This window comes from Pseudonaja textilis, chromosome 4 (genome assembly GCF_049901715.1).
Source record: "Pseudonaja textilis isolate UNSWEBS1 chromosome 4, rPseTex1.2, whole genome shotgun sequence".
NCBI classification, from domain to species: Eukaryota; Metazoa; Chordata; class Lepidosauria; order Squamata; family Elapidae; genus Pseudonaja; species Pseudonaja textilis.
Window position 1 is genome coordinate 67,892,813 of NC_141993.1, and position 15,087 is coordinate 67,907,899.

General features: G+C 37.0%; 1 protein-coding gene across 2 annotated transcripts in view; it reads left to right on the plus strand.

Annotated features, from left to right (window-relative positions):
• Positions 1–2,510, plus strand: part of TSC22D2 (TSC22 domain family member 2) — a 32,444-nt gene extending 29,934 nt beyond the window's left edge. For both annotated transcript variants that reach the window (XM_026701606.2, XM_026701607.2), the window contains one exon: positions 988–2,510. In XM_026701606.2, coding sequence (XP_026557391.1) covers positions 988–1,248 — 261 coding nt within the window. In that variant the 3' untranslated portion in view covers positions 1,249–2,510. The remainder of the gene's footprint in view (positions 1–987) is intronic.
• Positions 2,511–15,087: the final 12,577 nt, after the last annotated feature.

Here is a 15,087-nt window from a genome sequence, read left to right on the forward strand (position 1 = left end):
ATATTTATATAAAATACAAAAAATTAAATGTTTCTCTTGACAGCCAGGTTGTACGGAAAATAAATACATAAAAAGATGTATAGTATACTTTTCTCTATTTGCACTACAAAGTAGTAGGAACCAAAGTAACCTTTCATTCTGAAGAATAATAGGCTCCAATGGAATAAGGGCCTAATTGAAATCATGGCATATTTTCTTAAAAAGACATCCATATACAGTGGAACCTTGGGTCGCGACCGTAATCCATTCCAGGACTATGGTTGCAACCTGATTTTCATGGACTGCACGTGCGCGGAAGGGGAAATCCGCATGGAAAGGGAATCTGCCACGGCCGGGTTTGTTCACCACCTGATTTTTGAATCATAGCCCGATTCAAAAATTGTTGGTCGGAACCTGATTTTCCACTGTACTTTAAATTTTATTCTTCTTCCTATTGTAATTATCTGCATGTTGCTAAATTTAAAAAAGTTATATTGTAACTTTGAACAGTTGCTAAGTGACCTGTGGACCACCTGTAAAAAGCCAGCAACTTATGCTACATATATAACATTAATTTATTATTTTCATTTCTTCAAAAGTAAACCTGAGGAATTTAATTCAGATCAAGACTCAATGAAGAGTTTCCATTCATATCCATGGAGACATTAACTATTAGCAAAATGCATAGGCTTATGTTTTCAGAGATATCGTAACTTCTCACTATGGATTCTATCCCAGTCATGAGCTATGATTCCTTTTGAGTAAAATATTTAGTATAATATGTAGCTAGTTTACAGTTTGTTTTTTCCTTAACTATTTTTTCCTTAACTATTTTACTTTATATATTTAGCAGTATTATTCATAAGTGATATGTGTATATGTGTAGTTTAAGATATTTTGATATTTTTATTTTACTTATTTAAGCTCATAGTGGAGTTTTATGCAAGTATTTGGAGTTAAATAACAGCTTGATGTGGAGTTTTCTAATTATTTGATTTGCCTTTACAGGATCTGGTGAAAAGCCATTTGATGTATGCAGTCAGAGAAGAAGTGGAAGTACTGAAGGAACAAATAAAAGAATTAGTTGAAAGAAACTCTTTACTTGAACGGGAAAATGCACTGTTAAAATCTCTTTCAAACAATGATCAGTTATCACAACTTTCAACCCAACAGGCCAATCCAAGTAGCACTTCTCAACAGCAAACAGTGATAGCACAGCCTCCACAGCCAGCGCAACCTCCACAGCAGCCGAATGTCTCCTCAGCATAAAGCTTTCTTGCCTCATTAAGAACTGAAAGCAATCTGTCCTTGTGTGCCACTGGTCTTCTTTCCACTTTATATGAAAGCAGGTAGCCATGCTTCAGTTGTGTGTTTTGGCCTTTTCAGTATTAGACAATCATTCTGCAAGCGCTTTCCCTCACTGAGATGTCATACAACACAGTTGGTGTCCAATTATGCCATCAGTGCACAAGGGAAAATGTAGAAGGAGTTATAATGCAAAAATCTGCATTTGTTTGATGCACATGAGTGGAGGTCTTTAAGAGCTTTAGTAAGGCTCTTCAAGGTTTCCATTACTCATGGATTACTTCGAGCCTTGCATTTTCAAATAGTAACAACTCATCTTTAGAGCCACTGTTCTTTCAATGACAAGTAACATTTGCCTACATTAGTTTCATTTATTTGTTTTATTTATTACAGGGCTGCTATTCATAATGTACATGAACAATGTCACAGAACTTTTAATTTTTTAAAAAAATAAATGTAAGTATCAGTAAAACTTGATAGACAGGATTGAGTTTAATAGAAAAAAATGTTTAGGCAATAATTGAACAAAAGAATCCTGGCCTATTTCTAACACTAATGGCAATTTACCTTTTGGTATTTATTTTCAGTAGTTAAGATCCAGCTTGAATGTAAATTTTTGTATAGTGTAAGTATGAAGACCATAGTGCATCTGTACAGGTAGTCGCCAGTCATTGTGATATAATAATTGATGGGCTATTTTGATGAAGAAAACTTTGCTCATTTCTGTTTCTACTTTCTAATAGAAAAATTGCCATGATTCCTCTGCTTTTTGACATTTCGTATGATTTTTTGGGGTGGGTGGGTGGGAATAAAAAGCTGTGAAATTGTTCAACCTACTTTGTAACCAAAGAAGCAAAGCTGTGTAATTGAGTTTTTATTTTATAATGCACATTCTTTATGTATTTTTATTTAGTGTTCTCATTCACATTTTTCTTTGCTGTCTAGCATGGATCTGCATGACCTATAATCTTTGAACCACTTTCGTACCTCATGTTTTATCCAGCACTCTTATTGTGATATGTAATAGTCTGTGAACAATGTCAAATTTAAAAAAAGAAAGAACAGCTAGTGTGGTGGAGCTAAGCTGGTGTGTTATGCACTAGTTTTAAAAAATGAAGTGAGCCATCTTTTGTTCATTTAAAATGGTGTTTTGAATTTCGTATGCAGAAAACGTTTTGTTACATTGCAGATTTTAATGTATTTAATAAATGCAACATGCAGATTAAGTGCAGTGTATACTGAGTATTTAAATTAAAATGTACATTTCATAAATACAGTTTCAAGAGACCATTTGTGTATACTAACGTAGTAGTATGTCAGAAGTTGATGTACAATATATTTTAACACTTTCTGAAATTAAACTGCAGTTTTGTTGAAAGGTCTGGCTGTAAATATATTCAGAAGATCCCTAGGTTAGTGTTTTAGAGAAATATTTAAGCTTCTATCCATACATGCTACTTCTCTGACACTGATTATAGTATATAGGTATATTAGATTTTAAAGAATAGGTTGCACACCAATTATTAAACTTTGAATAAACTTCATTCTAATAGAAATCTGCAATGGAAAGGGTTTTAACATATTTTTATTTTATTTTTTAAATTTCTACACCGTCCATCTCACCTAAGTGACATATCAAAGCCCATGAGACACTGCTTATTTCTCTAGGTGTATAAAACCTAAATAAGTAGGCCATGATTATGATTACTAATCAGAATATAACCTGTTACTTAGTCGTACATTAGACTTGTGAAGCACCAACATTGCACTGGTTTATTTTTGGGCTCTGAGGAAAACAGGAAGTCTTTGCTTATTACCATTCATTTAGCGATTGTTCAAAGTTACAACAGCAAAAAAGGTGACTTACAACTGGTCTTCATCCAACTACTGGCATCCCCATTGTCAGATGATAAGAATTCAGGTGCTTGGCAAGCAACAGGTATTTGTGACGGTTATAGCATCCTAGGGTCACATGATTGCCATTTGCTATTTTCCTAGCTGGCTTCCACTAAGCAAAGTAAATGGGGAAAGTTGAAGTGACTTAACAACCATAGGAGTCACTTAATAACTGCCTTGCTTAGCAAGATAAATTCTGATCGAGGACTCAATTGTGGTTGTAAATTGAGGATCACCTGTAGCAAGTTCTGGATTCTACTCTGCATATTTTAGAAAGTTTGGAGGAATTATGTAATACTGCCTTCATCTGCTCCAGTTCTATACTGTACTATCCCTTCTTATCTTTGTCCATGATGTGAACACTCCGAATAAAGCATTAAGCTGCACTCACTTATTTTCTAAAAGGATTCTATAATACTGAAGGAGTACTAGAAGTATAGGTAAAAGACTCCTTTTGTGCAGCAGAAAACTTCTGATTTTGCATCTTTTTACTGTATAAAGTTAGGTGTAGCAGGGAAACTAGTGACTAACACAAGAATTGGTGTCCCTTCTAGGGGATCCCAAATAGCTTAAAAATAAGGTTATGCATAATAAAAGCAACAAGCACATTTTTTAAAAAAATGGATCCAAATACATACTTCGATACAGATGATCTGAAAGATTAATGTTCAGATGAAGCCAGAACTTTTCCTTTTAGGATAAACAATTAGAAAAAAGCCATGGAAAATTATTTCAATGTATGATCACATCAGTGAAAATACTGCATGCACAGAGATGGAAACATTCAATACTACCCATTATGGAGGAATGGCTGGTGAAATTGACAGATTTTGCTGACAATAAATTAATTTTGATTAGGGAAAAGGCATTTATTGCTGACTGGAAGCTCTTGGAAGCTTTTATGCATTTTTTTGCATAAAAATGAAAAACTGAACTCGACATGGTTTTTATGATTAGGTTAGATTATAGAAATAAGAGTAATATGTAATTTTAGAAAGAGGTTAAAATATATTTGTACTTACTACTGTGAAGAATACTGTATCAAAGCCATTTCCTTACACTTTGTTCTTTCTTTTCTAGTTTCCTTAATTTTTCCGTTTTCTCAGTTTCTGCTTTTTCTTTAATTTCTTTTTTCTTTCTTACTTTTTTAGTTTGGGTTAGCTTTTATTGTCTCGCTTAAAAGTTTTAATAAAATTACATATGAGAAAACAAAAACAAGGAATTAACTATTTACAAAATGGCTTGGGCATCATTAGTGCTCAACTGCACATTGGAACGCTTGGATCTGGAAACAAATCACTCACCAGTATACTAATAATGTAAAAGTAGCTAAATTTGCTGCTTCAAACCAGCAGATGAAGTTTTGTGCTTTGGACCAATTGAAACTTTCATTGTCTTCAAAGGCAGCCCAACATAGATCATGTTGTGATAATTCCACTGAGAGGTGACAAGGCATGAGTTAACTGTGGTCAGGACTATCCTCATGCAGATAGTCCTGCAAATAGTCACCAGCTGTTGCTGGGTGATGTTCCTCTTGGTCACATTTTCTACCTGCTTCTCCAACAGAAACTGCAAAAATGACGCTCCAAATTATGGATCTGCATCTTTAGAGGAGTGAGCTAAAACTAGAGTCAGATTTGTCACTGGTAAATAAAATTGCTGTCCTATAAGGATCCAGTCTGAGTTTGTTTTGATCATCGAGACAGTGAGTCAGATTTCCACAAATATTCCCATGCAGCTCAGCCTGGGATGATAGATACTATATTATTTGCTAACAGCCTACTGATAATTGACTGCATTCTACAAATGATTGTGTGGCATGAAGACGTCTGAGCCCCGCAATATCCTATACTGGAGCAGCTATCAGATCAAATCAGCTATTCTTCATTTACCATCATCGCAGTGGCTGAAATTGCCCATTACAAAAGCAGCAAAACCAGAACAAACAGTTCCTCCAATCCAAAATTCTTCAGAAGGGTATCAGTATCAAAATCTACAAAGGTAGATCCTAATAGGGCTCAGAGGTGTGTACATTTTCAACCAGTCCCCATCAGAGAGATTAATACTATTTCAACTTTACCTGAAATCCAGCTGTAAAAATCAGAAAATGCAAGGACTCTCTGATACTGAGGTCTCACCACTTTTTCCAATAGCTTCCCCAAGAATGGAAGGCTGGATGATAATCACTGCTACTTTCAAGATTAATTACCTTCCTTTCAAAGAAGCATAAAGCATCTCCAACCCTCAGCCTCACAAATCATCATGGAACTTGGATCCACTATGTTAGCTGAGGGACCCTGTGGACCCTACTTACTTTAAAGAGATCACAATTTCTGAGTACATGGATGTTACTCACACTAATTTACTGAATGTTATTTTCAAATTACTTTTATTTAAATTAATTTGCAATATGATTTTTAAATAGTGTAATTTTAAAACAGTGCCATCTTTCTTATAACATGCAGATGTCAATGTAAATAACATTCAGATACTGGGGGGAAAACTACATTTTGGAGGTTTTCCTTAATCTATCCATCTATTTATCTATCCATCCATCCATCCATCCATCCATCCATCCATCCATCCATCCATCCATCCATCTATCTATCCATCAATCATCTATATCAGTCAAATTCAAGGCTGGATCTGGTCCTTAGATCTGGCCTGCGGGGCCACCCTGGAAACAGTGAGGGAGTGCCTCTGCCAGCAAAAATAGGCTCCGAGCTCCATTTCTGGCTTCAACAGCCTCTGCAACCCTCTGCCAGCAAAAACAGAGCTCGGGAGCCTGTTTTCACTGGCAGAGCACTCGGACTGCCACAGGCGCCCCCGACATCAAGCAGGTCACACCCCCTATGGCCACACTTACCACAGCTCAACCCTGATGCGGCCCTCAGTGAAATAGAGTTTGACACCCCGGTTATATATTATCTAATCCAATTGTATGCCATCAATTTCATCACTAGTTATGTGGCTGTGGGTACCTTATCTGTATAGAAGATTAAAAAAGGAAATAATCATAACAGAAAAGCTTCTGTAGGTCAAGGGCATTGTTGAAATTTACAACAAGATATATGCTGAAATGAACAAACATGACAGCATGAAGCAATAGGTACCAAGGTTTAAAATACCCAATTCTTTATTTTTATATTTGACTTAATCTCTTGACACAGATTTGGCAATGATACAAGTAACCTCCAATTTTTCCTTTCAGGCAAAACAGAAAGAGATTTCTGGCAAAAAAAACCAGTGGTGGGATTCAAATTTTTTTACTACCGGTTTTGGTCATAACCTGCTGAATCCCACCTCTGAAAGAGACCCATCTACTCCCAATAAAATACAAAACATTGCAACTTGAATAAAATTCTAACTGAATATGTATAACCAAATGTCTCATAAAAACTCAGAATAAATGCTTAAATTGTTTCTTCTTACTTGGCATTTCTGGGACTCTTCAGATGGTGGAAACCTTTCCCTTTCCCTTTTTTTTTTAAAACTACATCACTACTTTATTTCCTCAGAGTCCATAAAAGCATTGCTTATAGCAACCAACAAAATAAGATGCTTCAATCCATCAAGAGTTCAAACTGAGTTCAAATTCCGGAATATTCACATTTCACAGTCAACTGCTTATGGTAGCCAGATTAATCCCTCCAGATGTTGTATGCTTGGGTCCCATTTGTTTTTATGCCAGCTGCTATCATATCATCCAACAGCAAAGGGAAAATGGTACTTCCGTTAACCAGAATTAAAAGGCAGCTGGCAATGTCTATCTCTATAGAAACCAGAAGTTATGAATATGAAGTTATGGTTTATGTAAATCTCAGCTTAACAGTCTTATTTTAAATGTCTTGGTTATCTGAGACCCAAATAGTACAAAGAAACAGGCATTTCTAGCTTTGACTTCCCATTGCTCCAGGTCTATCAAGTTTTTGGAACAGTACTTTTTTCCCATGGGGTCTTTTTGATTCATTTGAATTTTGTTATGTGAAAAAAAAAGATATGACCTACATCCCATAAATCTATCTGTTGCATATTTCAGAGCTCTTTTCCAAAATGTCTATAAGTATACTGATATAAAGGTAAGGAGCTTCAGAAAAGAAGAAATCTGAGAACCAATGTGATTTAGTGATTAGAGTATTAAATCAGACATCCAGTTTCAAATTCATAGTCATGAATTCAAAGTCATGAAAAACTTTTATTATCAGTCAAACTACCCTGTTTCACAAATTGTTAGAGGAATGAAATTAAGGAATATACAGTATTTTAATCTCTAGGTGAATAAATGGATATAAAAGTGGGGGAGGGAGGGAAGGAGGGGAATTTTTTTAAAAAAAACTTGGCTCAATAAGGTTTTCTTTTATCATATTCTTGCTTGGAGTGCTATATAGCAGGGGTCTCCAATCTTGGCAACTTTAAAACTTGTGGACTTCAACTCCCAGAGTTGAAGTCCACAAGTTTTAAAGTTGCCAAGATTGGAGACCCCTGCTATATACTTACCAGAGTTAAACAATTTTGTACCTGAAGTATACAGTGAGCTTTTACAATTTGTACTGCAGGACCAGAACAAAAATTAAAATTTATTCAATCGTTAAATAGTTAATGGTTATTTATCAAGCCACATTAAAATAAGAATTCAGCAAGAGTTTTATGGAAGAGCTATGAGAGTTTCAGCAAGAATTTGAGCAACCACAGATGGTGTGGTGGATTTTTATTCACCTATGTGAATAGATGAGCCCAACTATGGTATTTCCAAAGCCTGAGTGATACCTTATGTCAGCTGAAAATTCTCGAGTAACAACTCAGTTTATGGGGTTAGCATGCTTTAGTAGACAATGCTGAACTTTTTATTTCTACTTTGAGGAAAAGTCGCTCCCATACTCTTCTGTGGATTGCTATGCTTATATTTTGGGTTAACGATTAATCTATGTGAAACCTGCTTTCCGAAATATGTCTAGCCAAGATAGCTTTAAACCATGATTTAAAACTGACTAGCAAATCATAACAAGCTTGATTAAATTTATCTCATCAGATTAAACAAACAAAGAAACAAAGAATTCATTTCCAAGACAGGACACACCTCATCTTTAAGGTCAAGAATATTATACAGCAGCTGTGCTAGACCTTTTCTTTTCCTTTTTTAAAAAGTTGGATTGGTTATTATTGAAAACTTCAATGTGTTCCCCAAAAGATTAATGTTTAAATAAATCAAATGAAGAATAATCCCAAGTATCTAAGGAATTCCCAGAGCATCATAGGGCTTTTTTGAGACTTCTTTGCTTTTTTTGATCCCCTTTTAAACACGAAGCTTCTCCCAAATACCTTCTCCTTTGCACCAATCTAATGTCACTCTAACCCCTCCTGAAGACCAAGTGGAAAGTTCTGAGTTCTTGCACTGGGTCCAATAAACATGGGAACGGAACGGAACGGAGGATAAAGGACCTCAAGAATTAAAATTAGCTCAGAATTTCCATCTCAACCCAGAAACATTTTAAAATCTTTCTCTGGTTGAATCTAATTAATGAAAGGAGGCAGGGTGGGGTGGGGGGATGCCTTTGTTTGTTTATATATGTCGTTGCTAGTCTTTTGTGCTATATGAGCCAGTTCCCTATCACTGCAAAGTCCCTTCTTTGTTTTCGGTGTGACAGCACCAGCTTAGTCAATCAACTGCTGCAGGCAGTGTTTGCATCACATGATAGCTGGTAACAAAGAAAACAAAACCTTTTGAACATGGGGTGGGGGGTGTGAGAGGTTTTTCAGCACTCCAAATGCATGCAGAGGAGCCATGCCAGCTGTCCTTGCATCTAAGTCTGCTCACCAGCTTCTCTTTGAAGTATGATTTAGGATGAGGTAGGTGCCTGCACACGCAAAAAATAAATAAATAAAAATGCTAAAGCAACCTCAAATAACTGGACACACAGAGTTTAGTAAAAACACGGTGTCCCAAGTGAAACACGCCAAGAAGAACGAAAGTTGGAGTTACTTTGCTTCATTTCTCCTCTTAACTAGAAAACCTCTGAAAAGGAGGTGGGGCAAAGGCAGGAAGGCAGGGGTGGGATTCTACCAGTTCGCACCTATTTGCTAGAACCGGTTGTTAACATTCTAAGCAGTTGTGGAGAACTAGTTGTTAGAAGAAATTACTGGCCTAATCCTGTAAGGAAGGCTGGAAGGAAACATTCTGGTGTTGTTTACAGAAACTGCCTCTCTGTTAACCCTTATTACATTCTTGGCAGGACTAGACTTCCTGTCTCAGGAACGTTTTTTCCCCTTCTTTGCTGGTACTTTGCTTGTGTGGAGTGACCATTCAAAGTTACAGTGGCACTGAAAAAAGTGACTTATGACCATTTTTCACACTTATGACTGTCGCAGCATCCCCACAGTCATGAGAGGCCAGGCAAGGAGATGCGTGCCTTGATGTGAGTGATATTGAGTTGGCCATGCCCAGCCAATAACATGACCACCAAGCCACATCCACCCAGTCACATGACCATCAAGCCATGCCCACCAACTAAACCATGCCCACAGAACCAGTTGTTAAAAAAAATTGAATCCCACCCCTGGGCAAAGGATGACCCTCCATTGCAAAAGGAGGGCAAACTGAACCATTTAAGGATACAACCTGAAGGTTCTTTGAAATAAGAGCATTCTCAGCAGAATAGCTTTGAGTAAGGATGGAGAAGTAAATAACAAATTGTTATTTTTCATCATTAGAATTTAATTTCTTCGCCTCTTCTTTTCATCACCATCTTCTCTATCTAGCTAAGGAACTCAAAAGATTAAAATCACTTCCCAGCAGTGTTGTTCCAGGCATGAAGCCATCATGTCTTTAACTACGGTTTGTTGAATAAGCGTCAATGGAATGCTTTGCTCAATGGCCTCAGCCAGACCCAAACTAGATGGGTGCTTAGTTGATGTATGAATGCAGCTTAGCACAGGTACGTTTGGGCAGATGAACACATGAGTTTCGTGGGAAAGAGGAATTGGGACTTAAACATCTTCAGTTCCATATCCAATGTTTATAAATTCACACCGTCCTTCAAATCAAAGAATGAAACAGACAACACAAAGAGTTTATTAAAAGTATGAAAGCATGTTTGATTTAATAAAAATAGCTGAAGTAGCAGTGGGGACTAGACTTAAATAGCAGCTATTCAGTGCCCTGCTTCCTACAGTATCTGGTGCAGTGCCAGTAGGAAAAGTGCATGCACTGTTTGTGTTCTGTTCCTGTTAGGTGCCCTTGGAAGTTTGACATCAACTTAACTTTCTAATGCAGAACTCTGAGCACCTTTAAAACTGGAATCCAACAAAAGTCATTGATAGCTGGCACAACCCAAGTATTTTTGAACACCCCCTTTCCTTCTGCAATTAAAAAAATCACAGAAAAGAAAATTTGATCATATTCCAAGATCTGATCGCATAATATGCCCAGGTGACACCTTCTTTTCTTCTTGCTCAGTGAAATTCCCAAGTTATTGTTCTGTCTTATACTTTATCTCCACCTGCAGGTGGAAAGTTTTCAGACAAGTGTTTCTGAAACCCACTACTGTACATATTCTCATACAAATTGTATTTGATGGCTTTGGGAATTTGATTTGTGAAGTTTTCTTGTTCGTTTGATGTAATCCAGGATTAATCATAGGTCTATTGAAATGAATGGCATTTACATTTGTCACAATGTAATGCTACAAGTTTAAAATAGGGCTGCATAATCTTTAGGCAGCTGGACAGGGTGCTGCTTAATTTTTTTTTTAAGCATATAGGCTGCAAATAGCAAAATAATATCATGATGGTATCTACAGATTGTGGGAATTTGGATTGGAAAAAGCAGATTTCAGTTCAACCTTAGTGAGAACAAATGGCTTTGGATTTTGGGGACCCACTAGTTTTGGAGACTTTCTATCCTTTGTTCTGGATAGGATAGATCCCAGGCAGATCATCCTGTGTGCAATTTGGGGGTCCTTCTGAACTCACCTGAAGAGTAGGTGGCAATGGTGGCTAGAGGGACCTTTACATAGATTTGTGCTGGTTTGCAATTGTACCTCTTCCTAGACCTGGAGGCCTTACTCATTAACCTCCTGCTTGGTTTAGCCCTATGTTCAGCCCCATGCTTTACATGGGGCTGAACATGAGAAATCATGAGTACCACAACTCAAGTACATGTGAGATCTCTGCTCCCCAACCTGTATTGTATGAATACTAACACAACCTTTACTGTAAGGTTATAGTAACTAAACCTTGGCAGTCTGAAAGCATTTCTACTCTCCCCTGTCTTTATTTTCAAGGGCTTAGGGAGGGTCCCTTCTGAGTCACTTCCCATGCCCCCCTTCTCTACTATGGGCTAAGGTAGATTTTTGATGATGGATGTTTGTCTAGGTTGTGTATCTCCTTGTCGCCTAAGGTTATTCTCACAGACCATTATCAAAGACTGAACAAAGAATTGCAAACATAAATTCCTGCAGTGTTATGGGTGTAATGATGTGTGGGAATGATCTTGCAAGATAGGGAGAATTTCAGCCAAGGATATGGTCAGATAAAAGGCTACTTAGCCCAGAGAAGGAATATGGGTAGGGCAAGCAGCTTAGTTTCTTGGGCTGTCGAGGGGACTGTAGAGAAAAATGTACTTTCAGTTTTGCAAGAGTCTGTTAATGCAACTTTACCGTAAAGAAGAATTAACTCATCTGGCCATGCTTCCTGCCTGGTCTACCTCACAAGACTGTCAACTGGTTTTTGTGAATGTGTCAGGGAAAAATATTGTCTCCAGAGCTAATCTATCCTTAACAGAGAACTCATTCTCTGGGAAGAATAAAGAATAAACATTTATTATATTCATTTAAAAATGTCTAGGTTCCCCAGTCACTCTAATTATTAATGGAATTTAATTGGTTAAGTCTTAGAACCCAGACATGAACCCATTATGATTACAGTAGTAAGCCATTGTTTATGGCTACCTGGATTACAAGGAAGACAGTGGAGAGTGGCTTAGACAGCAAACTCTGATTAACTCTGAAACATGACCCAGCACAATATATTTTTATTTTATTTTATTTTTTTATTTTATTTATTTGTCAATTGTTTACGAGATAAGTAAAAGTGTATACATAATTATGAATACATGAAATGAGTACATATAAGAAAAATAAAAGAAAAATAAAAGAAACAATAGGACAGGGACGGTAGGCACGTTGGTGCGCTTATGCACGCCCCCTACAGACCTCTTAGGAAAGGGGTGAGGTCAATAATAGACAGTCTAAGGTTAAAGTTTTTGGGGTTTGGGGAAGAAACTACAGAGTCGGGTAGAGTATTCCAGACATTGACCACTCTGTTGCTGAAGTCGTATTTCCTGCAATCAAGCTTGGTGCGGTTAACCTTGAGTTTGTATCTGTTGTGTGCTCTTGTGTTGTTATGGTTGAAGCTGAAGTATTCATTGACAGGTAGGACATTGCAATGTATGATTTTATATACCATGCTTAAATCAGACCGAAGACGGCGTAATTCAAGGTTTTCTAGTTCTAGAATTTCAAGTCTGGTGGCATAAGGTATTCTACAACGAGTAGAGGAGTGGATGAGCTATGTCATCATTTATAAGGCTGGGATATTGTCAAACAATTGTTGCTCTGGGTTTCTTTTGCAGAAAAAGAAAAGGGAAAAAGTATGGAAATAGTGCTCACCACCTCATCTGATATTTGAAAGAGTATCTAGTGTTGCATAACTTTGCATGGAATTGTCACTTCCACCATGCATGTTCTTGCACTACTTTTCTGAGAAACAGCTTGCATACTTCCTTCTCTAATTCTCTGCACTTAATGTAAATTTACTTAATGTAAATCTGCACTATATCCTTAGACATACTTCATCAGAAAATTGCATGTGTATAGTGGACATTATTGGTGAATATTAAAATTAGGAGCTGTAACATTAAATCACATGGATTAGGCTTGTTCTACAATTAGTAGAAGTGAGGCTGAAATTCAAAGTTTGTTAATATCACTTGGAGATGGATCTTGGCACATTGAGGGTGCATATGTTATTCCTAGTTAGATTTCTAGGATTTAGATTCCATAAAGACATAGAAATATGGAATTTTTTGCACTTAGAGCTGTCCAGAAGAATACATATACTATTAAAAAAATTTGTTCCCATAACTTTTAGCTGGTGAAATGGTGTATCATAAGATGACAATTTTTAATTAGGTTTAGACCTTTTCTAGACCTTTTATCTAAAATTGCTTCTTTGGCAATATACAGTATTTTCTCCAACTTGGTGCCTTCCAAAAGTGCCAGATTTGGAAATATGTACCTTATTTTTCATATTCCTAATCCCACATATTACTTCCACACCACTTTTGGTTTGGCTATGCAATCCATGCTGGATGTAAAATGTTAATAACCTCTTCCAGGTTACACTGGCAACATTACTCAGTCTGATTCTGTCCAGATATGTGTGATTTCAACTCCCTTAAGTCCCAGCCTATAAAGGCCAAGCTATCTGGAGGTAATTAGAATGAAGATTGGATACATCTAGAACAAGTTTTCTCAACCTCAGTAATTTTAAGATTTGTGGTTTTCAACTCCCAAGCGTGGAAGAGATGAAGAATTTTGGGAGTTGGAGTTCACCCATTTTAAAGTTACTGAGTTTCAAAAACACTGATCTAGAAGAGAACACCACATTAGAAGAAAGAGCATATAGTTTGTTTCTATAATACTGTTCAATGTGTGTGTATGTGTGTGTGTGTCCATAAGCTTTTCCACTTCCAATTATTGAACCTTAAGTGTTCAATTTCAGAATGAGATTCAAATTTGTACATAACCCAATATAGAGATACCTTAGAAACTGCTAACGTTTACAAAGTCCAATGAGGAAGAAGACAATCTTGCATGATGCATGCAAAAAGAACTGCGAGCTATGGCTAGATTTTAAACTATTTTTTGCTTAGTTCAGTAGTTTGCTACTGACAAATCAGCAGGGTAGAATGAAAAATAGATTCGTAGGTTTTTCTGTCCCTTGCCTTCTTTCTTCTGTCCTTGTCTTGTTCTTCTTCCAAAGAGCAGGAGAGAATTCCATGTAGATCAAATATAAGTGCTTTGTGCATGTGGAGTGGGGCTAAATTTCTCTGGATTCTTTGGATCCAAAACCATTCTGAATCTTATTCAGCCTATAACGTGCCTTTTTTTGCTGAGATTTCAATGTTGGGAACAACCAGCTTCCCCCTCCAGAGTTATAGCCAAGGAGCATGGGATTGCAGTTTAAGAAAAAACAACACTATTCTTTAATTCGTATGAACTTAGTTCATAGTAGTGCTCTACAGTCCCAGAACTGGACTGCACTACAGTCCCAGAACTGGACTGCTACTCAACACTTCACTGTATTTCAAGCAAGGCCACTTTAAGGAGATGAATAGTATTAGCCAAGATGGCAGCTGCAACCCTGCAATCAAAATCTTGCATGTAAAAAAAGGGGCAGGGCTTCAGTTGCATGGTTACACACTGATACAGGGAGTCTGTGTTTAGGACCAACAACTTGCCCATTAAGCAAAATGGTTGCTAAGGGAAACTGCGGCCAAGCTTACAATCTTGCTTCAGCTTTCCTCTGCTATACCGACCTGTGAAGATCATAAATGCAAGAATTGGTTGTAAAGTTACCTTTTCATTGCTGTGGTAACTGTGAAAGGCTTCTAACTGAGGCAGTCCCTAAATGAGGACTTTTGCTTTCTGATAGGAGGGGATGAAGTTCATACAAATAAAGGATTGTTGTGCTCATCACATTCCCATTATTCTCTGCCTAATTTGATAACATTTGTAGCAGCAATTGCCCTTTCTAAAGGGAAATCATCTCCCAGCTGCAGGGGAATTGCCCTCTTTTAAATTTATTTATTTATATTTATTTGTTTGTCAAACATGTACAAGATAACAA